Source organism: Cervus elaphus, chromosome X (genome assembly GCF_910594005.1).
Source record: "Cervus elaphus chromosome X, mCerEla1.1, whole genome shotgun sequence".
Taxonomy (NCBI): domain Eukaryota; kingdom Metazoa; phylum Chordata; class Mammalia; order Artiodactyla; family Cervidae; genus Cervus; species Cervus elaphus.
The window spans coordinates 104,235,095-104,259,634 of record NC_057848.1 but is presented as its reverse complement, the minus strand read 5'-3'; the positions used below and the strand labels follow the sequence as shown (position 1 = coordinate 104,259,634).

General features: G+C 37.3%; 1 protein-coding gene across 1 annotated transcript; it reads right to left on the bottom strand.

Moving 5' to 3' along the window:
* Window positions 1-243: 243 nt before the first annotated feature.
* On the bottom strand, window positions 244-6,342 carry ITM2A (integral membrane protein 2A). The gene is made up of 5 exons (XM_043897762.1): window positions 6,211-6,342; window positions 2,193-2,324; window positions 1,722-1,919; window positions 992-1,142; window positions 244-843 (listed from the first exon to the last, which is right to left on the bottom strand). The coding sequence occupies exons 1-5, from the start codon at window positions 6,319-6,321 to the stop codon at window positions 755-757; spliced, it is 681 nt and encodes a 226-aa protein (XP_043753697.1). The 5' UTR covers window positions 6,322-6,342; the 3' UTR covers window positions 244-754.
* Window positions 6,343-24,540: the final 18,198 nt, after the last annotated feature.

The window sequence follows — 24,540 nt, the reverse complement described above, 5'->3', positions numbered from 1 at the left end:
GCAGGTATACTAAAGCTTAATAAGTAATGCTAGTTGTTCATGCTATGTATCCCTCAAATGAGCACTAGTCGAATATGGTAACATTTATTATAAGTTTGTAGAATTTATACAACCTAAATTCCTTATAGCATTCAGTACTTACATAGTTTTGTGGATTTCACAATACTATTATCAGTGAGAAAAAAATCACTGCAATATTGAAAATAACTTCTTTAGAAAAGTGTTTCACATATAAGTCAGATCTATTACAGAACACCAAACAGAAATGTAAAGATATAATTTCTAAATTCAGGAAAGTTGTACAAAATGAGAAACAAAATGAAACTTAACAGTGTTGAGCAATTTGGCATGCTTTACACAAAAGGTCAAAAAATTTAAATATTTTAAATTTAAAACATGCTCTACTCTATGATTAAAGAGCTTACTTAGAAACACACACACATACAAAGGATGGAATTCATTGTCAGTGTTGTAGCTGACACGTTCATGCTGCTTTCAGATATCTAAACCACATAAATTCAAAAGAAAAAGGTAAGAATTATTTTATTGCCATTTCAAACAACTAGTAATGCCTATTAAATTAAAATTTGACAAACGCTTGCAGTGGTTACTAGTTCTTCTTTTCCCCTTAAAAAAATATAAGCCATAGATAAATGCATGAATAAATATCTTGAGTATCCCACACACTTTAATGTTGAAGTTATATAGTAAATCTCTGATCCTATTACTAAATATGCTCATTTCCTGTTGCCTTTTACTCTTGAAAGATCTTGGTCTCAACAATAAATTCACTGGGGAAGTGTCTAATCTTCCAGCACTTATCAATGGCACACTTGTTGAAACCTGTGAGGAAATGCACAAAAAAATGGCTTTTTCATTTTTGTGTAAATGAAAATATATCTAAATTTGCTCTCTATTTTCCCTGCATTCCACTCCTACTCTCCTTCACTGTCTCAATAACATAGGGTGAAGGAAGAAATAAATTGCCTACCCAGCAACAGGTCTCTTCTACGAAGACGGAAGGACTTGCGATTGTTGCAAAGTTGGTAAATAAATATGCCAAGGTTACTAACATCACGAATCTCTTCTACAGCAACCAGATCTTCATGAACCACATAAGTGTGAAGCAGGTATTTCCCACTCTAAAAAAATTTTTAAAAGCCTGAAATGAGAAATTCTTAAAACCACTATTTAAATTCTCACCTATAGCAGACACACTTTTAATATAGACTTTGCTTTTAGAACAGTCTTAAGCTCATGAAATATTTTTTATTTGAAATTTATTTCAGTGAAATGGAATGTTTTGGCTCAAATTATTCATTTTTTAAAATGTGGAAGCAATATTATTTGGAAGAGTTGGACATCCAAAATACATATTGCCAGTTTGCCAAAGAGCTCCACCAGATTATTTGGAGGCATAACAATGGAGGTATTCAGAGGCACCAGATAACAGTTCCCTAGCAGCAAGTCCAGGTAAGCAGTCATGCCCTGTTGGGGAGGGGAAAATGTTAAGTATGATTTAGAGAGCATCAGTGCTGCAGATTTTCCAACGACCATTAGAACAAGCATCTACAACCTTTCAAAATCAATTAATGTATATCCAATAGCAAAAGAATGAAAAAAGGCTCTGCTGCAAAAAGTTACATTTCTCAACATATTTAATACCAATAAATTTAAGGAAAAAAGAAATTCAGAAATATCTGTAAGAATGAGAAACACACCTTTGCAAAGTCATAAATAATTGCTGCAGGGTCACTATAAGAGAATCTGGGGACAGGCACATCAATGATTGCAATGTTGTCATCCTCAGGAATGTCAGCCTCTTCCATCACAGGCAGGAAGTAGGGTTCCCCTCCTTGGAGGGCATTTGTAGGAGCCTCAGAATCAAAGAAGCACATTTCTCCATGGTACATGGTACTCTAAAAGACAAAAACTGACAATCAAAACTTTCTAACATTCACTACCTTGACATTTAAACCATTTCTCAAGCTCAAATCAGTTTGTTGTACCAGTTATCAAGCTGAGGATTGTTGATTATAGCCATCACCATGAAGACAAATCATTTTTATACTGAAAGGTAATTTGAAAACTTTCCCTAAATTGTTTTTCTGTTGACCATCACAGAATTATTTGTTTCCACTAAATACGTAACAATTAGTAATCCAAAAGATAATAACTTTCATTAATATTACCTTTGGCATGAAGTACTTGTAAATACAGGCTCCACCAACAATAAGTCCTGCCAAGATGAATGAAAGGCCTAAGAGAGAAAGCATACATCTCCCAGAGGAACCTGTTTTTTCCTTGGCAGCAACTCGGAGTTCCTATTTATTCAAAAGCAAAATTAAAAACAAACAAACAAACAAAGAAAACAAATTGTGCTTTTAGACACATAGTTGCTTTCGTATACATTTTACTGCCCTTGAAACCCAAGATATTTTAGATAGATGTTAAGTCACCCTAGCCTAAAAATCATTTCAAGACACTTCTTGATGTTTAATAGATGTGAAAATCTCCAATTTATAATAACCTTTTTTTCTGGCATTTCCAAATTCAAATATAAAGTTATTTCAAAGTATATACTTCTAAAATCAGCTGAAAATAGCCATGCATTTATGCAATAAGTTATCCTCTTTAAATAAATGGAACCCGTTACTTTCTGCACTTGTACAGTGATATAATCACTAACTTTCTGGAATACAATAGTTTCTTTAGTATTTTTTGTATATTAACTTATTTGTCAAGTTAAAAGTGAATTAACAACCTTTTGTTTATTAAATGATTTTCAGAAAGCTGTTTTTTGAAAATTAACTTCTATAGGAAGGAAGGAGTTCTATAAAGTAGGTATATACCATTCTAGAAATTAAAATATTGAAGACGAAATTTGTTTCATAACTCTTTTTATAATTGGGGAATATTTGCTTTACAATGTGTTTACATTGCTTTACAATGTTTGGTTTCTGCCATACGACAATGTGAATCAGCCATAAACATACATATGTCTTTTCCCTCTCGAACCTTCCTCCCACTCCCATCCTATCCCACCCCTCTAGGTTGTCACAGAGCACCAGGCTGAGCTCCCTGTGTTATACAGCAACTTCCTACTAATTTTAATGAGAAATTGGACTTCCTAATGTCACCCAATATTATATGGCTGAGTACTGCTTTTAATAAAATAACATTTTTTACATTCTGGGTAAAACACTGGATTTAAAGTACATTGATACTTAAGAATAAAGCTGTGTGTGTAAAAGTGACTGTAAAATTTTGTTAAATCTATCATTTGTTTGGGCTTCCCAGATGGAGCTAGTGGTAAAGAACCCTCCTGCCGATGCATGAGGTTCGATTTCTGGGCTGGGAAGACATCCCTAGAGGAGGGCCTGGCAACCCATTCTAGTATTCTTGCCTAGAGAATCCCATGGACAGAGGAGCCTGGAGGACTACAGTCTAAGGGTTTCCAAAGAGTTGACAGGACTAAAGTGACTTAGTATGCATGCATTTTGTTTAGTAACTGGAATAAAAGAATCCAAAGCAAACAAGCAACCAATTAACTTTGTACTCTTCTCAGGGCAGTGGAACAAGGGGCCCTTCAATTCCATTCTTTAAACTCACAATGTCCTAAGCAGCAGTATTACTGAAGGGTAGAATGAATAAAGTCAGCAAATTTATTCTCTGATAATCATTCAAACTGGTATGTAAGTAGAATTGTTTTAGTCTTTCAGGCCATTAACTCTTTTCCATAACTACTTAATGCTAATTAAACTGTAGTTAATTTGGTGAAAACAAATATATGGATTCTAAGGAGAGGCAATCATTTCATAAACTGTTTCAAAAAATTATTTCTCTTTAAAATTCAAAGAAATTTAGTATTTACAATTTTCTTAGCTATATTTATTTATTTTCAAGCCTCTATTAATACTTTATAAGCCTTGAAGGCTTTCTGTGTCCTAATAATTTTCAGAAATTTAATTTATTTTTATTAAAAAAAAACCTTAAATATTACAAATATTATACATTATGATTGTGAATACCTGTAATCTAGAGCTACAGGCTTAGAAATTATATTTTAGATGATTTAACTGAGGTCCAGAAAAATGAAGTGACATGTTCATAAGTTACAAAAATGACTTACTTTGAAATTCCCAAAGGAATTTATTTATTTATTTTTCTTTTCACTGAGATACAAGAAGAGAAATCTGCACTTCAATTTTATTTCTCCCTTCAATATTTCAGGGATTTTATTAAGCAAGGTTTAAGTACTATAGTGTCCATTTCATAAAATTTCCCACCATAGTAGATAAGATATGGAAACAATCTAATTGCCCATGGATGGAAGAATGGACTAGGAATCAGGATTTTGTTTTCATTTAAATTTGCAAGACTTTGTTGTGGTGGGGGTTGTCACCACAGTTCATTTCCTGCTGAACATTTTTTTAAAGTCATTGCACACAACCTCTGACATAATTTCCTATGAACCTATCAAGACATCACAATACAATGTGTCAAATATTATTGAATCAGTGAATCAGTGATTTACAGTGGCTAAGCCAGGATCCTGTGGGAATTTCATCACCTAATAAAAAAATACAATCACAGTGTGTATGCTCAATTTTGTTTATTCTACATAACACCACCGGCCTAGTAGAAATATTGCTTGCATATTAACTGAATTCGACAAGTCATGGAGTTTGTGGTGATGAGGGGAAAAAAAGATTATTTTGTGACTATATTTAACTGCTGGCATCTAATTAGACCACCCAGCAAAATCTGGCCCTTACAAAGTAAGTAGGACAATTACATATTTGGCTTTCTATCATTTACAAAAAAATCCTCAACAATACAAGGGGATGTTTCCGAGTTCTGAAATGTGCAATAAACAACAGCTAGTTTGATTGCTGGGTTAATTATTGAAAGTTTCCCTGATAAAAATTCTGCAAAGGCTCATTAGCATTTGAAACTGTGTACGTAATCAGTTTTACTACATGGATTCTCATTTCACTTAAAGGTCTTTTCAAATCTTCACTCCAATCTTTACAGAGAGAGCAAGGCAAATTGGGGCAGATCTGCAAGCTCCAAAACTGCACAGACTTTGTAGAACAAAAAATATATATATATCACTGTACTTTTTAACATTGAAATTTTACCAAGGGAAATGACGAGTAGTTTACAAACACTGAAAACATGCTAGATGTTTAAAGGAAATAGAAAATGGACTAAATAGACAATGGCTAACATTTTCAGGGGAGAAACTCCCCCAGTTATTGGGAATGCTAGAAGGTCAGACCTGTTTCAGAACTTTCTATGGGGGAGGGTGAGCAGAGGGGCTATCGCTCAAAAAGGAAGTACTGTACTAGAAAGGAAAAAAGAGAGAGAGAGAGAAAAAACAAAAACCCTGAAAATTTCCTCTACAGAAGAAGAATGTTTCCTTCAGGAAATGCCACTAGGAAAACACAAGGCTTTTGCAGTAAGAGGGCACAGTGGACACCTCAAATTCTAATTAAGACCAACTTCAGTTATGACAGTTCCTTTACCAAAGAAGGAGACCGCAAAGCTTAAGGCCACCTATGGCCAAGGAGAAACTGAAAATATACACCGGGTGGAGGGGGGAGTGGGAGAACAGACAGACACTTGCCCCAATCTATACCGCAGCCAATCAAAGCTGCCCTCTCCCACTTCCGCAAGCACTCAGCGATCCTAGAAAGACTTAGATTCCTAGAACTTCATACATATCAAAAGGGAAGAAAGAAGAGTTAAAATCTCCTGTCCTTGCTCATTCTGCATATTCACTCCGCACCCTGTGGAAAATGTGTGCCCTTGGAGTTGACTGGGTGACTTTCCCTCCTCGTTGATCCCTAGCCACCCACATGTCCCCCATGAGAAGGTGACATCTGGTTCCAGGACTTCTCCTCCAACTCCCTCCGACATTCCTTGGAGATGTACAACGCAATCTGGGAACCCGGCGCAAAGCGCTGAGATGCTAAGGAACTCGCGGGCACCACAAGCGGAAGGTGGTGCGAATAGACAGAATGGGGGAGACTGGGCAAAGCCAACCGACAGCGCAGGGAGCACCGCCAGAGAACACAGGAACTGCAGAGTAGTTTTCTTTTTCTTTTTTTCCTTTTCCACCTTTCCCCTTCCTTCTCCGTAAACCACTCCCACCCCGCCTTCCCGACCGTAGCCGGCAGTTAGGGGAAGAGTAGGGATTGCTACCTTGCCGGTCAGGATCTGGGCTTGGACCGTGCGGCTTACAAGGGCCTCCACGTCTTGCTGCACCTCCTCTTTTTGCACCTCTGTGGGTGTGTTGAAAGCAATTTTCATCATGGTGAATCTTCGGACTGCGCGGTAAGGAGCTGCTGGAATCAGTGTTCTGGGCTGCAGGTTGGAGGAGGAGAAGATAGCGCTAGCCCTAGCAGCACCTTCTGTCTCCTCTTCTGTTTTTACACTGCTGGGAGCCCAGGTCTGGGTATACTTGAGACGCAGTCTCAAGCTGGGTGGGAGATCACGGGCGGGCTCAGAGAAGGCCCGAGCAAGGACAGGGAGGGGGTCCAAGTGCTGGAATAGAAGTGGGAGTTGCCAGCGGTAGAAAAGAAATGGGGTGGAGCCGGTGGCCTGAGATTCAGAACTCCTTTCCTGAACTTCAAGCGTGCTCCCACCTATCTCTCTGCTCCATCAGATAAGAGCAAGACTGGAAGGAAGCATGCTGTGTCCTGTCTTTTTGTCTCTTTCCAGGCCACAATAGCCCCTGACCCTGATTCTAGTTTCTTAAAAGTGAACCTGGCTTCCCACAGGGCCAGGAACTGTAACTTGGCATCCTTTCAAGCTTCCTCCTCTCTGCACCCACCCAGGACCTGAAAGCACAATTCCAGGACTGTTCTGTACCTTTACAATAATACATTCCCTTTAAAGAACACTCAGAGCATGTTTGGAGTTACTTGGTTCATTCTCTCAACACATTTTTTTCATTACTTGATAATAAAAAAAAATTAATGTCCTGTCCCAGAGCAATCCTAAATTAGAAATACAGGACACCTACCTCCTTAAATCCCGTTTTGTAGGTAAGACATGATGAGACACCCATAAATGCAGAAAACTCAAAGAAAATCTCGGAAATAATCCAGATCTTTTATTCTCCCAGGCCAGGGAATCGAGACCATGATCTCAGTGCAAAACTTGTTTCTCTTCAGCTACCAGCTGTGAAATCCATAGGGAGAAAAGCAGAGGTGTGTGTGTAGCTATGTGTTTAGGGAGGTGGAAATGTGGGTGGAGGATAGAAAATCTGGGTTAGCCAAGATGCTAACCCAGATCTAGTGAGAAGAAAAACAATAATCTCAAAGGGATTGAGTTAGAAATCATCATTGACACATTTACACATGCTGTTTCTTAACAGTCAGTTCTCCATTTGGTGACAATAATACAGAACCTCACTGTATGAAATTCATGCTGTGGAAGTCGGTGACTGAGGGTAGTAGTGGTAAAGGGTTTATAAATATTCCTGCTGCCAGAGACAGTAGATGGATCTGTTTTTGTGAAAGTAATAACACTTACAAAAAATAATCCAGTTTATGCTACAGAATCCCCCTTCTACTCATATATTTATTAAAATGACTTGAATGTACTGAAAGTCACCACCCATCTCTGTCCAAGAAATTCTGGGTTGGAGTTTTTCTCACTAGGTTTCTTTGACTCTAACGTGCATAGCCTGTCTCCACTGTGGGAACTTTGTGAAAACAGCCTACATTTTCTTGGATAGGCTACAGATGGGAAGGTAGATGGAGGGGAACAGTGGGAAGCCTGTGCCTTACACAGGGCCAGATGTGAGTTTGCTTAGAAATATCGGTGTCTTTTGTTATTTTACTTATTCTTTCCTAAGTGTGGACATTATAAGTTAACATTTTTGAGGCAATATTTAGTGTAGGCTGAGGAAATATCAATTTCCTAAGATGTTTCTTTTTGCAGTTATTTACTATTTGCCATCACATTTGTGACAACTCAGCCTAGGATCTGTCTTAGTCTGGCCCTGTGATCCATACCACACAGATTGTTGAACCAATGGTTGCTTGGACACATCTGTCTACCAAGTGAAATGTTCTGGATGAGATAGAAATGTATTATTTTAGCCTATCTTCCCTGGAAAATGGTCATGTAGAGACGGCAAAGATTATTTCTATTTTTCAAATGAATAGACTCAAACTCTCATGACAACCAATGAAGTATATGGTTAATTGCTGGATTTATGACATTGAGCAAATCACCTCATCTCCTTGGGTCTCACTTTATCCTCAGTAGAATGGTAAAATATTTTCTTCCTGCTGCTGTGAGGATCATTTAGTATAATGCAGGAGGAAACATAATATAAGTTACGAAAAGGATAGAAGAGTGAGGTAGTTGGTTATTCTATAATTCTTATTTTAGTATATAATGCAGTCATGTTTCACAGTTATAATCTATTTTCTTTTTATCCTTCAACTATCCTTTAATTTCTAGAGCTGCTTAAGCTCCAACAGTTTTTGAGTATAGATCATCTTGGAAAAGCTCAGACTTCTAGGAATAGTCACATAAATCAGCATTTAACTTCACTTGGCCCATCTTGTTTGTTTAAGCCATACTGCCTTTTAGGAATGACACCCATACACCTCTAAGGGACTTTGCTGTTATTGGACATAAGTGATGTAGGCATGGTCTCAAGTTAGCAGATACTGCTGTTATCCAAGTTAACAGATATTGCTGTTAACCTTTCATTATAAATAAGTAATGCTTGTGTTAGAATCATAGGATAGCAATAACATACATCATTAGTATCCATTTATGAAAGGCAAATACTTCCTTCATGCTTTTTTTTTTTTCAAATTTCAAAATTTAGCCTGACACTTGCTCATTGGGCTGCAACCAGAAAAGTGAACATATTTCATCTAGCAAAAAATTAGTTAAACTCTTTCTTGTACTTGTTCCTTCCCAGCAACAACTTCTTATTTTTCAGAATCAACTTCTCTCAGTTTCTTGTCTTTGGACTGTGGGGATCTGGCTGCTATATTGAGTCCAACTAACATCTTTGTTTTTGTTTTCTCTATTTTTATTGAAGTATAGTTGATTTACAATGTTGTGTTAATTTCTGCTGTACATCAAAGTGACTCAGATATATACATATACACATTATTTTTTATATTCTTTTCCATCATGGTTTATCCCAGGAGATTGGATATAGTTCCTTGTGCTATACAGTCGGATCTTGTGTTATCCATTCTAAATGTAAATTTTGTATCTATTAATCCTAAACTTCCAATCCATCACTCTCTCTCCTCCTCAAATGTCAGTGGGATGAATGTTGAAATCAAAAGACATACAGTGGCATACTGGACAAAGAAACAAGAGCTTACAATATACTGTGTATAGGAGACCCACCTTAAGGCAAAGGACACACATACATTGGAAAGTGAGGGGATGGAAAAAGCCATATCATGCAAACTGAAAAGAAAAAGTGACAGTTGCAATATTCATATCAGATAAAATAGACTTTAAAACAAAGACCATAAAGAGAAATAAAGAAGGTCACTGTATAATGGAAAAAAGATCAGGGCAATAAGAGGATTTTACACTTGTCATTATATATTCACCTAATATAGGAGTGCCCAAATGCATAAAACAAATACCAGTACCTAACGTTGTTAACCATATCAGAATACACACCATTTGAGTCTATGAATGACTTCCATGTTCTCACATGCCAAATAATGACTAAATTATCACAATTTGAGCTGAATGGAATGCAGTAAATAATTGAATGTCAAGCAACATTATCCACTCTCTTTGAATGGCCCCAAATCCCCCCAAATCCAACTACACAAAAATAAGCTTACTAGTGGCATCTGTGGTATTATTTAACTTGTCAATTCATTTATTTGTCCATCAAGCATTTACCAAGTGTCTACTGCCTTGTGCTGTAATCAGTCATGGGAATACAGAGGTGACCAAGGAGATACTTTTTTGCCCTTGTAAAGCATAATCACCATTGCACCCATGGAAATGCTAAATGTCCTCTAAATTTTGTAGTGGGAATGTTGGTCCTGTGCTGTGGAGTAGGATAGCAATTCTACTATCCAGCAGAGCATTTCCACTCACAGCTAGTGCTACCAAGAATGCTTAAATTCCAAGCTCAACTACAATGGTTTCAAGAACCCAGCATTCTATTTAGGAAAAGTAATCTGACAGAAAGATGTGTATTGGGAAATGAGTTAGGAGGTACTCCCATATTCCAGGTAGAGGAGCTGGAAAACATAGATGACTGCAATATTGAAAATAAATGGGCAAATTCCATAAATATTTAAGAGCCATATTTTACAAATTCTGGTGCTGAAGTAAATCATTTGAGGGTCAAAAAAAAAAAAAAAAACCTAGAAAATATAATTCTGTTTTGGATGATTGGTAATTCAAGATCTGGAAAATGGTGGTACCTTTGATAACAATACCAAACATTTGTTGAAAACATCAAACGTTATATTTCTGTGCTAAGCATGCTAAATTGATAATGTTATTTAATATTTACCACAATGCTGAGAGGTATTATTACATTTCCCATTTCATTAATGAAGAAGCTGAATTTCCAAGAAGTCAGACGACTTGCCCAAGGTCAAATTCTAACCCAGGTGGTCTGACTTCAGTGATTATATTCAACCATTATATTGTGTTGCTGCCACTAAAATAAATGAGACAATTAAGGAGGGAGCTGGCTTGAAAGCAGAGAAAATAATTAGCATATTCTCTAGGGAAATGAAGCAAGAATCCCTGCCCTTACTTCAAACAGAGATTCCTGCCTAAGATTTTGTTGAGGACTAAAAAAATTTGAAACCCTTTTGCAACTTTGCTAGCCATGGGTACATGGCTGTAGGCTACTCATTTGAAAGCATATATAAAAACAGCTACAGGGCTTCCTTGGTAGCTCAGATGGTGAAGAATCTGCCTGCAGTTCAAGAGACCTGGGTTCGATCCCTGGATCCTGGAAGATCCCCTGGAGAAGGAAATGGCTACCCACTCCAGTATTCTTGCCTGGAGAATTCCAAGGACAAAGGAGCTACTGGGCCCCAGTCCACTGAGTCTCAAAGAGTCAGACATGATTGAGAAACTAACATTTTCACTTCATTTTCACAGAGACAGCTGGTCAGGAATATGCTGGAGTAGACTCATTTCTTGACTCCATTTAAGGTTACTTTGTATGCTAGTAAGCTATGATAATGGGGGGAATGCAATGTTTTCTTACATATAAGAAGTAAATTTCATAATCTCTTCACATGACTTAGTCATGACTTTGGGGTTAAGAGGAAAATGTGCTCCACCCTCATTTATAAAAGTCATTTTTCTTATCATTTAAGGCAACAGAAAAATGTAATAAAAAATTGCATTTACAACACATCTAACTTGTGTAAAAGTTCTTATCTCATTGCAGACTCTCTGTGCACTTTTTTAAAAAGTTAGAACCAATATCCGAATGTGTCTTTTCTGATCAACCTTTACATAAGTTCCAGTCTTGAATAATACAAGAGAGAAATTCAAGTTTAGCCCTAAGAATGCTTTTAAAAATGTCTAGTTGGCTCAGTTGCTCCATTACTTATAAGTGAATGATACTGAGATATCTTTGTGGCTTCAGAGTTATGTTCCTATTCAATGAAAGCACAATCATTTGCATTTGTATTAATGATTGTTAAACCAGATCTTATTTTTATTTTCATGTTTAGTTTTGTTGGTGGATCAACATAGTCTGTTCCTCAGTTCAGTTCAATTCAGTCGCTCAGTCGTATACCACTCTTTGCGATCCCATGAATCGCAGCACGCCAGGCCTCCCTGTCCATCACAAACTCTTGGAGTTTACTCAGATTCATGTCCATCGAGTCGGTGATGCCATCAGCCATCTCATCCTCTGTCGTCTCCTTCTCCTCCTGCCCCCAATCCCTCCCAGCATCAGGGTCTTTTCCAGTGAGTCAACTCTTTGCATGAGGTGGCCAAAGTACTGGAATTTCAGCTTCAGCATCAGTCCTTCCACTGAACACCAAGGACCAATCTCCTTTAGGATGGACTGGTTGGATCACCTTGCAGTTCAAGGTAGTCTCAAGAGTCTACTCCAACACCACAGCTCAAAAGCATCAATACTTCGGTGCTCAGCTTTCTTCATAGTCCAACTCTCACACCCACATATAATCACTGGAAAAACCATAACCTTGAATAGGTGAACCTTTGTTGGCAAACTAATGTCTCTGCTTTTTAATGCGCTATCTAGGTTGGTGATAACTTTCCTTCCAAGAAGTAAGCGTCTTTTAATTTCATGGCTGCAATCACCATCTGCAGTGATTTTGGAGCCCAACAATAAAATAAAGTCTGACTCTCTTTCTACTGTCTCCCCATCTATTTGCCATGAAGTGATAGGACCATATGCCATGATCTTAGTTTTCTGAATGTTGAACTTTAAGCCAACTTTTTAACTCTCATCTTTGACTTTCATCAAGAGGCTTTTTAGTTCCTCTTCACTTTCTGCTATAAGGGTGGTGTCATCTGCATATCTGAGGTTATTGATATTTCTTCTGGCAATCTTGATTCCAGCTTGTGCTTCTTCCAGCCCTCTCCTGATGTACTCTGCATAGAAGTTAAATAAGCAGGGTGACAATATACAGCCTTGATGTACTCCTTTTCCTATTTGGAACCAGTCTGTTGTTCCATGTCCAGTTCTAACTGTTGCTTCCTAACCTGCATATAGGTTTCTCAAGAGGCAAGTCAGGTGATCTGGTATTCCCATCTCTTTCAAAATTTTCCACAGTTTGTTGTGATCCACACAGTCAAAGGCTTTGGCATAGTCAATAAAGCAGAAATAGATGTTTTTCTGGAACTCTCTTGCTTTTTAGATGATGCATCAGGTGTTGGCAATTTGATCTCTGGTTCCTCTGCCTTTTCTAAAACCAGCTTGAACATCTGGAAGTTCATGGTTCATGTATTGCTGAAGCCTGGCTTGGAGAATTTTGAGCATTACTTTACTAGCGTGTGAGATGAGTACAATTGTGTGGTAGTTTGAGCATTCTTTGGGATTGCCTTTCTTTGGGATTGGAATGAAAACTGACCTTTTTGTCCTGTGGCCACTGCTGAGTTTTCCAAATTTGCTGGCATATTGAGTGCAGCACTTTCACAGCATCATCTTTCAGGATTTGAAATAGCTCCACCGGAATTCCATCACATCCACTAGCTTTGTTCATAGTGATGCTTTCTAAGGCCCACTTGACTTCACATTCCAGGATGTCTGGCTCGAGATGAGTGATCACACCATCATGATTATCTGGGCCGTGACGATCTTTTTTGTACAGTTCTTCTGTGTATTCTTGCCACCTTTTCTTAATGTCTTCTGCTTCTGTTAGGTCCCTACCATTTCTGTCCTTTATTGAGTCCACCTTTGCATGAAATGTTCCCTTGGTATCTGTAAATTTCTTGAAGAGATCTCTAGTCTTTTCCATTCTATTGTTTTCCTCTATTTCTTTGCATTGATCGACGAGGAAGGCTTTCTTATCTCTCCTTGCTATTCTTTGGAACTCTGCATTCACATGGGAATATCTTTCCTTTTCCCCTTTGCTTTTTGCTTCTCTTCTTTTCACAGCTATTTATAAGGCCTCCTCAGACAGCCATTTTGCTTTTTTGCATTTCTTTTCCATGGGGATGGCCTTGATCCCTATCTTCTGCACAATGTCACAAACCTCCGTCCATAGTTCATCAGGCGCTCTGTCTATCAGGTCTGACAGAATGTGGTCCAGTGGAGAAGAGAATGAGAATCCACTTCAGTATCCTTGCCTTGAGAACCCCATGAAAAGTATGAAAAGGCAAACTGATAGGATACTGATAGATGAACTCCCCAGGTTGGTAGGTGCCCAAAATGCTACTGGAAAACAGTGGAGAAATAACTCCAGAAAGATTGAAGAGTGTAGCCAAAGCAAAAAGCACACCTATTTGTGGATATGTCTGGTGATGGAAGTAAAGTCTGATGCTGTAAAGAACAATATTGCATAGGAACCTGAAATGTTATGTCCATGAATCAAGGTAAATTCGAAGTGGTCAAACAGGAGATGGCAAGAGTAAACATCAACATTTTAGGAATCAGTGAATTAAAGTGGACTGGAACGGGCAAATTTAACTCAGATTACTACTATATCTACTACTGTCGGCAAGAATCCCTTAAAATGAATGGAATAGCCCTCATAGTCAACAAAAGAGTCCAAAATGCAGTACTTGGCTGCAATCTCAAAAACGACAGAATGATCTCAGTTCGTTTCCAAGGCAAACCTTTCAATATCACGTTAATCCAAGTCTATGCCCCAATCAGTAATGATGAAGAAGCTGAACTTGAATGGTTTTATGAAGTCCTACAAGACCTTCTAGAATTAATGCCCCCAAAAGATGTCATACTCATTATAGGGGACTGGAATGCAAGAATACAAAGTCAAGAGATACCTAGAGTAACAGGTAAATTTGGCCTTGGAGTGCAAAATGAACCAAGGCAAAGTCTTACAGAGTTTTTCCAAGAGAACACACTGGTCATAGCAAACACCCTCTTCCAACAACACAAGAGAAGACTACATGTGGACATCACCAGATGGTCAATCCTGAAATCAGATTGATTATATTCTTTGCAGACAATGATGGAGAAGCTCTATACAGTCAGCAAAAATAAGACCTAGAGCTGACTGTGGCTGAGATCATGAACTCCTTATTGCCAAATGCAGACTTAAACTGAAGAAAGTAGGGAAAACCACTAGACCATTCAAGTATGACCTAAATCAAATCCCTAACGATTATACAGTGGAAGTGAGAAATAGATTTAAGGGACTAGATACGATAGAGTGCCTGATGAACTATGGACAGAGGTTTGACATTATACAGAAGACAGACAGCAAGACCAGCCCTAAGAAAAACATGTGCAAAAAAAGCAAAATGGCTGTCTGAGCCTTACAAATAGCTGAGAAAACAAGAGAAGCCAAAGACAAATGAGAAAAGGAAAACTACACCCATTTGAATGCAGAGTTCCGAAGAATAGCAAGGAGAGATAAGAAAGCCTTCCTCAGTGATCAATGCAAAGAAATAGAGGAAAACAATGGAATGGGAAAGACTAGAGATCTTTTCAAGAAAATTAGAGATATCAAGGGAATATTTAATGCAAATATGGGCACAATAAAGCACAGAAACGGAATAGATGTAAGAGAAGAAGAAGATATTAAGAAGAGGTGGCAAGAATACACAGAAGAACTGTACAAAAATATCTTCATGGCCCAGATAATCACAATGGTGTGATTACTCACCTAGAGCCAGACATCTTGGAATGTGAGGTCAAGTGGGCCATAGGAAGCATCACTACGAACAAAACTAATGGAGGTGATGCAATTCCAGTTGTACTATTTCAAATACTAAAAAAAAAAAAAAAAAAAAAAAGATGCTGTGAAAGTGGTGCACTCAATATGCCAGCAAATTTGGAAAACTCAGCAGTGGCCACAGGGCTGGAAAATGTCAGTTTTAATTCCAATATCAAAGAAAGTCAATGCCAAAGAATGTTTAAACTACCACAAAATTGCAGTCGTCTCAGATGCTAGCAAAGTAACACTCAAAATTCTCCATGCCAGACTTGAATAGTACATGAACCATGAACTTCCAGATGTTGAAGCTGGATTTAGAAAAGCCAGAGGAACCAAAGATCAAATTACCAACTACCTTTTGATCATCAAAAAAGCAAGAGTGTTCCAGAGAAATATCTACTTCCATATTATTGACTATGCCAAAGCCTTTGTGTGGATGACAACAAACTGTGGAAAATTCTTCAAGACGTGGGAATATCAGACCACCTGACCTGCCTCCTGAGAAATCTGTATGCAGGTCAAGAAGCAACAGTTAGAACTGGACATGGAACAACAGACTGGTTGCAAATCAGGAAAGGAGTACGTCAAGTCTGTGTATTGTCACCCTTCTTATTTAACTTATATGCAGAGTATATCATGCAAAATGCCAGACTGGATGAAACACAAGCTGGAATCGAGATTGCCAGGAGAAATATCAATAACCTCAGATTCGTAGATGACATCACCCTCATGGCAGAAAGCAAAGAAGAATGAAGGAGTTTCTTGATGAAAGTGAAAGAGAACAGTGAAAAAAATTGGCTTAAATCTCAACATTCAGAAAAATAAGATCAAGGCATCTAGTCCCATCACTTCATGGCAAATAGATGGGGAAACAATGGACACAGTGACCGACTTAATTTTGGGGGGGTCCAAAATCACTGCAGATGGTGACTGCAACCATGAAATTAATAGACGCTTGCTCCTTGGATGAAAATCTATGGCCAACCTAGACTGTATATTAAAAAGCAGAGACATTACTTTGGCAACAAAGGTCTATATAGTCAAAGCTATCATTTTTGCAGTAGTCATATATGAATGTGAGAGTTGGACTATAAAGAAAGCTGAACACTGAAGAATTGATGCTTTTGAACTGTGGTGTTGGATGAGAATCTTGAGAGTTCCTTGGATTGCAAGGAGATCAAACAAGTCAATCCTAAATGAAATCAGTCCTGGGTGTTCATTGGAAAGACCGATGCTGAAGCTGAAACTCTAATTCTTTGGCCACCTGATGTGAAAAATTGACTCATTGGAAAAGACCCTGATGCTGGGAAAGATTGAAGACAGGAGGAGAAGGGGATGACAGAGGATGAAATGATTGGATGGCATCACCAACTCGATGAACACGAGTTTGGGCAAGCTCCAGGAGTTGGTTATGAACAGGAAAGCCTGATGTGCTGCAGTACATGGGGTCACAAAGAGTCAGAGATGACTGAGCAACTAAACTGAACTAGGTCAATGTCACAGTTAGTCCGAACAAATTAAGTCAGATCATTATTGGAAAATCTGGTTGACAATATTTTAACCCAAGCTCAAGGTCTGTAAAAAGTGTTGTTTACACTTTAGTGTGGGTGCCATGTTTCTGTACTAGTGCAAAAGGGAAGTTTTGCATAAAGGAAGAATATAGCATGTGACACATCAGTTACACTTCCTGACTTTCAAGTTATGAGAATTATCTTTCCAAAATTTGTTTTCTGTTTTAACAACTGAAATTTGCAATTGCCTCTACCACATTGAGAAGAATTCTACATAAAAATATTGTCCACACAGCCTGGGAAGGAAGAGTTTATATTCCTATGTTCTGCTTGTGTTGTAGTTAGCTCAGAACAACTGGCTTATTTCCTCATATGTGGCATTGGAATTTTAAATTTAAAAGATTCTACTAAATGAAGCAAACTAGAATACTTCCATTTATAAATAGAAATAGACAATTATATAAATGCTAACATTTATTATGAATAAGGAGACTCTTTTCTTTCATCCACTGTGATCTTACCTTTAAGCTTTAAAAAGACCTTTTATTTATAAGAACTGTGACATGCTTAATTCTCCACTTCTGTAAACTTTGCAAGGTAGCAAAATGGTAATCCCTTCCTGGAGTACTCTTATCCAATATTCCTTTCAGTACCTTTTGGGGTTGGAAATTTTACTTGACTGGCAGTGGTATCTTATTTGGTGTTTTATTTGTGAAGACCTTGAGAATAAATCAGCCATCAATCAATAACAAGAATTGTTATTGAACAACAGTGAGGCATGCATAGGAAAGATAATGCATGTATGTTTAGAAACAACCCAGGAATGAATTCACTCAGAAGGCTAATAAATCCTATGGGATTGTGAACATAGATGAGGAAGTGATAACTAAGAAGAACATTCAAAAAAAAATACTGTGATGAATGTGCTGAGACTGTGACCAGAATATGATTGTCATTCAAAGCAATTTCTTCAAAGACAATTCTGTAAGAAAAACATTTGAATTCCAAATGTGCATCCAAATACAGGTAGAAATCTCGTCCCAGAAATTCAAAGTAAAGATAATTATAATTGATTTTGGAATTCAAAGAAGCCAAAAGGTCTCCTAACGAATCAACCTAAGCACGTGATCTGTTGTCTGTGTGTGTCTGTGTGTGTGTTTTAGTGAACATACTCTCTTGAGGCTGGTTTCTCCAAATCACATTACTGTCTTAGGCATTCAAAGAAATTTTACCTGGAATCCTCTACAACATATCTACATATTCTGTGTATTGGTGGTGTATAGCATAAGATAGTCAAGTTCCTCCTATCACACACTGTACCTTAATCTAGGACAATATTGGCATTGCACTTATTTCTTAGTCCTTATTAGTACCTTCACTTCTGTGTTGTCTATGTATAGTGGTGAGATTCCATAGTGGCTCAGAAGTAAAAAATCCTGCCAATGAAAGAGACGAGGGACTGATTCCTGGGTCAGGGAGATTCCCTGGAGAAGGAAATGGCAACCCATGGCAAGAAGACAGAGAAGAACTGTACAGAAAGGTCTTAATGACCTGGATACCCACTATAGTGTGGTTACTTACCTAGAGCAAGACATTCTGGAGTGGGAAGTCAAGTGGGCCTTAGAAAGCATTTCTGTGAACAAAGCCAGTGGAGGTGAAGGAATTCCAGTTGAGCTATTTCAGATCCTAAAAGATAATGTTGCTAAAGTGCTGCACTCAATATGCCAGCAAATTGGGAAAACTCAGCAGTGGCCACAGGACTGGAAAAGTCCGTTTTAATTTCAATCCCAAAGAAGGGTAAGACCAAAGAATGTTCAAACTATTGTACTATTGTGCTCATTTCACATGCTAACAAGATAATTTTCAAAATCCAGTTCTGTCTCTGTATATATACCCATTAGAATTCCCACATGGAATTTTCTCCTTCAGAGATGGTTCCAGTAGATGCTCATGTGAGTCCACGTGTATACATGTATTTTTAAAACTTGATGAGACAGTGCTTGATGTATAGTGCACCTTGACTTGGAACCATGCAGAACTCTCAAGAAGTCTTATGCATAGCATCTCCTTGGTGGTAAGTACACAGCAGAAATCTGTTCACTAATTAAGTCTCACTTCCTCCTTCATGCTTTCCTGAAGCAAAGTTCTCACATTCTTTGACCACCACCAGCACTAACTTTGTATAAATCCTTTTTCCTGTTTTTTCACTTCACAGTGTGTTTTTGTGTTTCATCTCCCTAACTATCCCATGTTTCTAAAGGGCAGAGGCTCTGTTCCATGTTTTGCATCTTCACAGTGTCCAGCATGAGTCTGAACAAATATCTAGTCGGTTTTCAAACCAGACCTACTGATTATGTTAGTTGTTGATAATTGCTCCTCTTTGGGAAGAAAGAGGGAGAAAGTAGGTAGAAAATTAAGAGGGCTTTATACTTCCTATACTGTCTCATACTTTCAATCTACCAATTAGCAAATCTACAGTGATCTTCTTTTACATGTCCAACTCTGCACTACCCAGGAAATATAAGAAACACCAAGAATTCTATCTTTCATAAAGGCAATAGAAAAGTAAAATTTTTGTATATAGAGTCTTAGCTTTTTTTCATTTGATCCTACAAAAAGATTTACATGCATTATGGCAGAGCTTATCAGCCCTGCCCTATCCTTCCCCTCCTTTTTTTTTTTGTAACCAATAAAGTTGCTTAGAGAATGTGTATGATTTTCATAGACCCCATAGATTTGCTATTATATCCTTCCTTCTGAATTGAATTGAGACCTTGTCAGGTCTACTCCTGACAACAAAGGAGAAGAGGGCAACAGAGGATGAGATGGCTGGATGGCATCGCTGATTCAATGGACATGAAGTTCAGCAAACTCTAGGAGATGGTGAGGGACAGTGAAGCCTGGCGTGCTTCAGTCCATGGGATCTCGAAAAGTCAGACACGACTTGGAGACTGACAAACAGGTCTACTCTACAGGACATATCTGACCCAGAGAAACAGAATACACTCTAACTATAGCTCTGAGATGTCAAGAAGGAAGACATTTACTCCTTTTCTTCTATTCACCATTAAAGAAGTCACTGCTCCCATGGAAAGGAGGAAATAGGGGTGAGTGTAGATGAAAAACAGAGTCCTTTTCTAGGGAATTCTGCCTTTCCACATGGAAACAAGAGCACTGATAAATAAATGCTCGCCCCTAACACCTACCTCACTGAGTTCTTTTTAAAATTTTATTTCTTGTGATACTTTTTTATTAAGAAATAACTAACATACAACATTTTATTAGTTTCAGTCATACAAAATAATGACTCAACATTTGTATATATTGCAAAATGATCACAATGTCTAGTTAACATTCATCACCATATATTATTACAGAATTTTTTTCTTGTGATGAAAATTTTCAAGATCTACTAAATAAGCAACTTAAAACATGAAAAGCAGTATTATTAACTATAGTTGTCATACTGTCATTTATTTATTTATAACTGGAACTTTATGTCTTTTGACTCCCTTCACCCACTTCATTCCCCACCCCTGCCTCTGCCAACCAGCAATCTGTGCTCTGTAAATATGAACTTCTTACTTTGTTTTCTTTTTAGATTTCACATAAAAGTGATGTCATAAGGTATTTGTATTTCTCTGTCTGACTTATTTCATTTAGTATAATACCCTCAAAGTTACAAATGGCTATTCTTTTTTATTGTCAAGTGATATTAAATAGTTTATATATTCTTTATCCAAGTTTCCATTGATGGAAACTTAAGTTGTTTACATATCTTCACTATTGTAAATAATGCTGCAATGAATATAAGATGCATATATTTTCTAATTAGTACTTTTGTTTTCTTCAGATAGATATAATTTAAAAAATATAGCTATAAGAAGTACAGTTTCAAGTAGAGTATTGAGAAAATACAGTTCTGTTGGGCTTCAGAAAAATATTCAAACAAGTTGTGAGAATAGAGTTTGCAATACTTTTAGTCACGTAAATCTCTACATTGGATTCTATACCAGTCCAGTTTTTAAAGTATTGTTTTCTTGAATTATTTTATAAAACCCTTTAACAATGTGGAATTCTGATCAAGTTTTTTTTTGTTTTGTTTTTTCCTTGAAAGAACTATTGCTTTACTTAAAGCAACTAGAATTCAAACCACAAAGCACCCAATTTGGCTTTAAATTCAGAAAGTATCAAGTTTGTTTCTAAAAGTAGCAACTTTTTTCAACTCTCTGTAGATAGCACTAGTAACATCTGCTAGCATTTAATTTCATAACCCAGAAAATATAATTTTGTTTTTTTTTTCATAAGTCAGATTAATTTGCTTAATGTGGAATCACCTCCCTCAAAGTGGGAAAACAAGTTGAATGACAAGGTATAGGGTGGGGACCAAATTCCCTAAGGACTCAGAATGCTTTCTCTATGACAGATCATGTAGCTTGGCATGAGAACATTTCTACCCAACATGGGTAGTATCAAGGGTGAGAACACTTTTTTCATTAGAGATCTGACTACATTAATATTACAATAAGATCTTTGTATATGTTGAATAACTTAATTTGGAAGCAAAGACTGAGGCTTGCCTAGTAGGAACCCAGATGATACAGAGAGGGTTTCTTCTGTAAGCAGATACTATCCTCTTAGTATAAATTATATGGCTTTATACAGGCTAATGTTCAACTGGTAACAAGATTATGGGATGAGTAATAGATTACTTTCATGATATTTTACTTATTAATTGAAGGAAAGGCATTTTGTAGTATGTTCAGAATCTTCTCTTACATGGACAAACTGGCTGGAGTAGGACAGCGGATTTAGCAAGATTCCAAAGTAGATAATGGGAGTCAGAATATGTAAGTAAGTGTCAAAGGACTAAAGCAAATAGGAATTAGAGGTCAACATCAGAGAGGTCTGAGAGCCTGGGAGCAGTTCATAAAGACTAGCTACTTTTGAAACTACCTTTGGTCAGTCTTCACTGGGATATTAAATAAGGCCTTGGCATCTTAGTCATTATGTATTGCACTTTCCATTATGTCATAAGTTAATACCCTCAAATATGAAGAACTAGAGTATTGACATGGATGGGGGAATGAAAAAGAGGCCAAATTCTGAGATGTAAAGCGTATAAGAAAGTAGAGAGTAAGATCAGAGCGTGGCTAACAGCAAGCTTATCTTGATGTTATTTCATGAGATTCCAGCTACTAAATTGGTCTTAGAAAATCAGAGATTTAACTGGAATCTCCTGGTAGACTACTGCTTAATAAAAGGACCAAAGAACTAAGAAACTTTTTATTTTATTAAATTTTGTTCCATAAAAACACAGCATCTTTTATTTTTCATTTGACTTTGAAGCCTTTGTGCCAAATACAAAGTTAAACCCATCTCTTTTTCTTTGTGACTCATTTAGGAAGAAATAATTTATCAGAAAATCAGTGGCTTTGACCTTTATATATATTTACCTTTAGACAGAGCCTCTCATCCTTTCCGTACACTCAACCTAGCAAACCTTGAGTGTTCTCTGACCTTTATTAGAAAATTAGTCATGTCTGTTAGGGAAAAACCATTGGCTTCAGGGATAATGAAATTTCAGTTTCCCCTTTTCCCTCTTTCTCACTCTAGGCATATCTTAAGAAAGAACCATCCTGTATTCCCCTTTTCTTTCCAGGCTTGCTTCTCATTGACTTTTTTCCCCCTCCACACACTGCCTGCCTGGGAAGTGCATAGAGTAGGCTTTCTTCATGTGTACACAAACCTTATTTAAATCACCAAGTGCCCTAACAGAACTTCAGGCCTCCTTCTCAGTCCCTGTTTGTATTTTAAGTAGCTTTGGCAGTTGTGATGAGGAGTTCCCCATCAGAACTACAGGCTTCTATTTGTGCTTGTGTAGCTTATGCTTTATAGTTATTCTCTTTGACATGTTGAATGATAAGCCTGGACACTCTAATCTTTATAGGCTGCTCTTTTCATTATGGCAAGAGTCAGCAGAGCTAAACCTGCTTTGCAATTTTACTTTGCTCTAAACCTGTAAAGAGTATGTTTCCTTAGCAATGAGGAATTTTCAGTTTTCCAGTATGTAGTTTATTTTAGAAAATCTGGGCATTGGGCACAGATGCCTATGCTTCTCTATCATACTTCTGCTCATTACTAGATGCCTAATATTCATCAATACAATTTGCTTTAAAAGGGTGTATTTTGGGGATAAGAGAAACAGATTTGGATTGAAAAGTATAAGAAGGAGTTCCACAGGCTCCCAATTGCACAAAAGAAGACCCCAAACCCCAAATTGAAGATCCTGACATGATTGAATGTCTACATAAAAATAACATTATTGTTAAAAATACACACTCACTAGGACCCTCAGTGAGTGCATTTTGAAAGGCACTACCAAAATAACTATGCTCAAAGGATTTATTCTTCCAAAACAAGCAGAAAAAGAGTAAGACATCATAGAATCATAAAATATCAGATTTGTAAATGAAATTAAAAACTTGCTTCAACTTTCTCTCTGGCTGCTCAGTGAAGAAGTGTCTTGCCCAAAGTTTGTAGTCAGCAAGAAAGGGGAACTAGAGCTCATATTTCCTCAGCTCTCTCTTTTATAGTCTATTATGTCTTGGGTGTCTCCTCAGACCCAGTTGTTACTGATGATTAAGTTTATATCTCTTCTCCACAATAACCCTTTTTAAGCAAATGATAATAATAAATGCCTTTGCCAGTGCTGTATCATTTCCTCTTTTATAACCATGTTTTCTTTCCAGAAACTTTCTTTTGGTAACATTTTGTTGTTAGTTTTCTGTGTGTATGTGTAGTCTATCTAAATTTAGGGCCACTGAAATCTATAATCTTTACAAAAGGGGTTTTTATTTCATTTTTAATAGCATTTAGTTCAGCATGATTGATATGCATAACTGTACACACACACGGACACACATAAACATGCACACAGAGTCCAGAGGCTGACTGGTGACAAGAAAAGAACAGATGTGAGGGATAGACATTGGAATTAACAATCTAGTCTTCAGACAGATTCACTGTTCCATAGGGACGATATACTTAGGGTCAAAATGAGCACAGGTTCTACAATCATCATCCAGTGTCTATTTAATATTAATCTGTCTGCAATGCTCACTAGAAAACATCTGGGTTTCATTCCCCTTACCTCCTGCTGGGTGCCCTTCATTCACCCTTTTATAGCCCTTTGCTGCCTTTACCTCCACAGAGCTTGTTTTCTCACTGTCTGTGTTAGGTCATCCAGGCTACATGATGACCACGTGGAAGCAGTCTGAATCCTGTTAGCCCTAACCTGAGGGTAAATTCCAAAGCTTCATTACTATGACACTAATTCATTGATCTTATAAATTAGACATATGAATTCAAAGCTGTTTCTTTGAAGAATGTTCGGTCATTGACTGTGCACCTATTTATTATTGAATTGTAACAGAATTTTTCACAGAAGTAAATGTTTTCGGTTTACATGTTTTTGGGTTTTTGTGCCTGATCCATGAAGGAAGTTTTTCAAATCAGTATGTCACTCCTTTAAATGCAGTGAAATCATATTTCTAAAAGACCCTATGACAAGACCACTAGTGCACTAAATGGAAAGACCATAAAAACTCCAGAACTTTGACATAAAACATATTATGTGATAAAGTTTCTAGTAGAAACCA

What these genes read in the sequence shown, in the direction of transcription:
- ITM2A (XM_043897762.1), bottom strand. Translation starts at nt 6,321, where the DNA reads ATGATGAAAATTGCTTTCAACACACCCACAGAGGTGCAAAAAGAGGAG. An exon ending in CCCAGATCCTGACCGGCAAG is followed by an intron (nt 2,325 to 6,210) that starts GTAGCAATCCCT and finishes TTGAATAAATAG; the next exon opens with GAACTCCGAGTTGCTGCCAA. An exon ending in TTATTTATGACTTTGCAAAG is followed by an intron (nt 1,143 to 1,721) that starts GTGTGTTTCTCA and finishes AAATTTTTTTAG; the next exon opens with AGTGGGAAATACCTGCTTCA.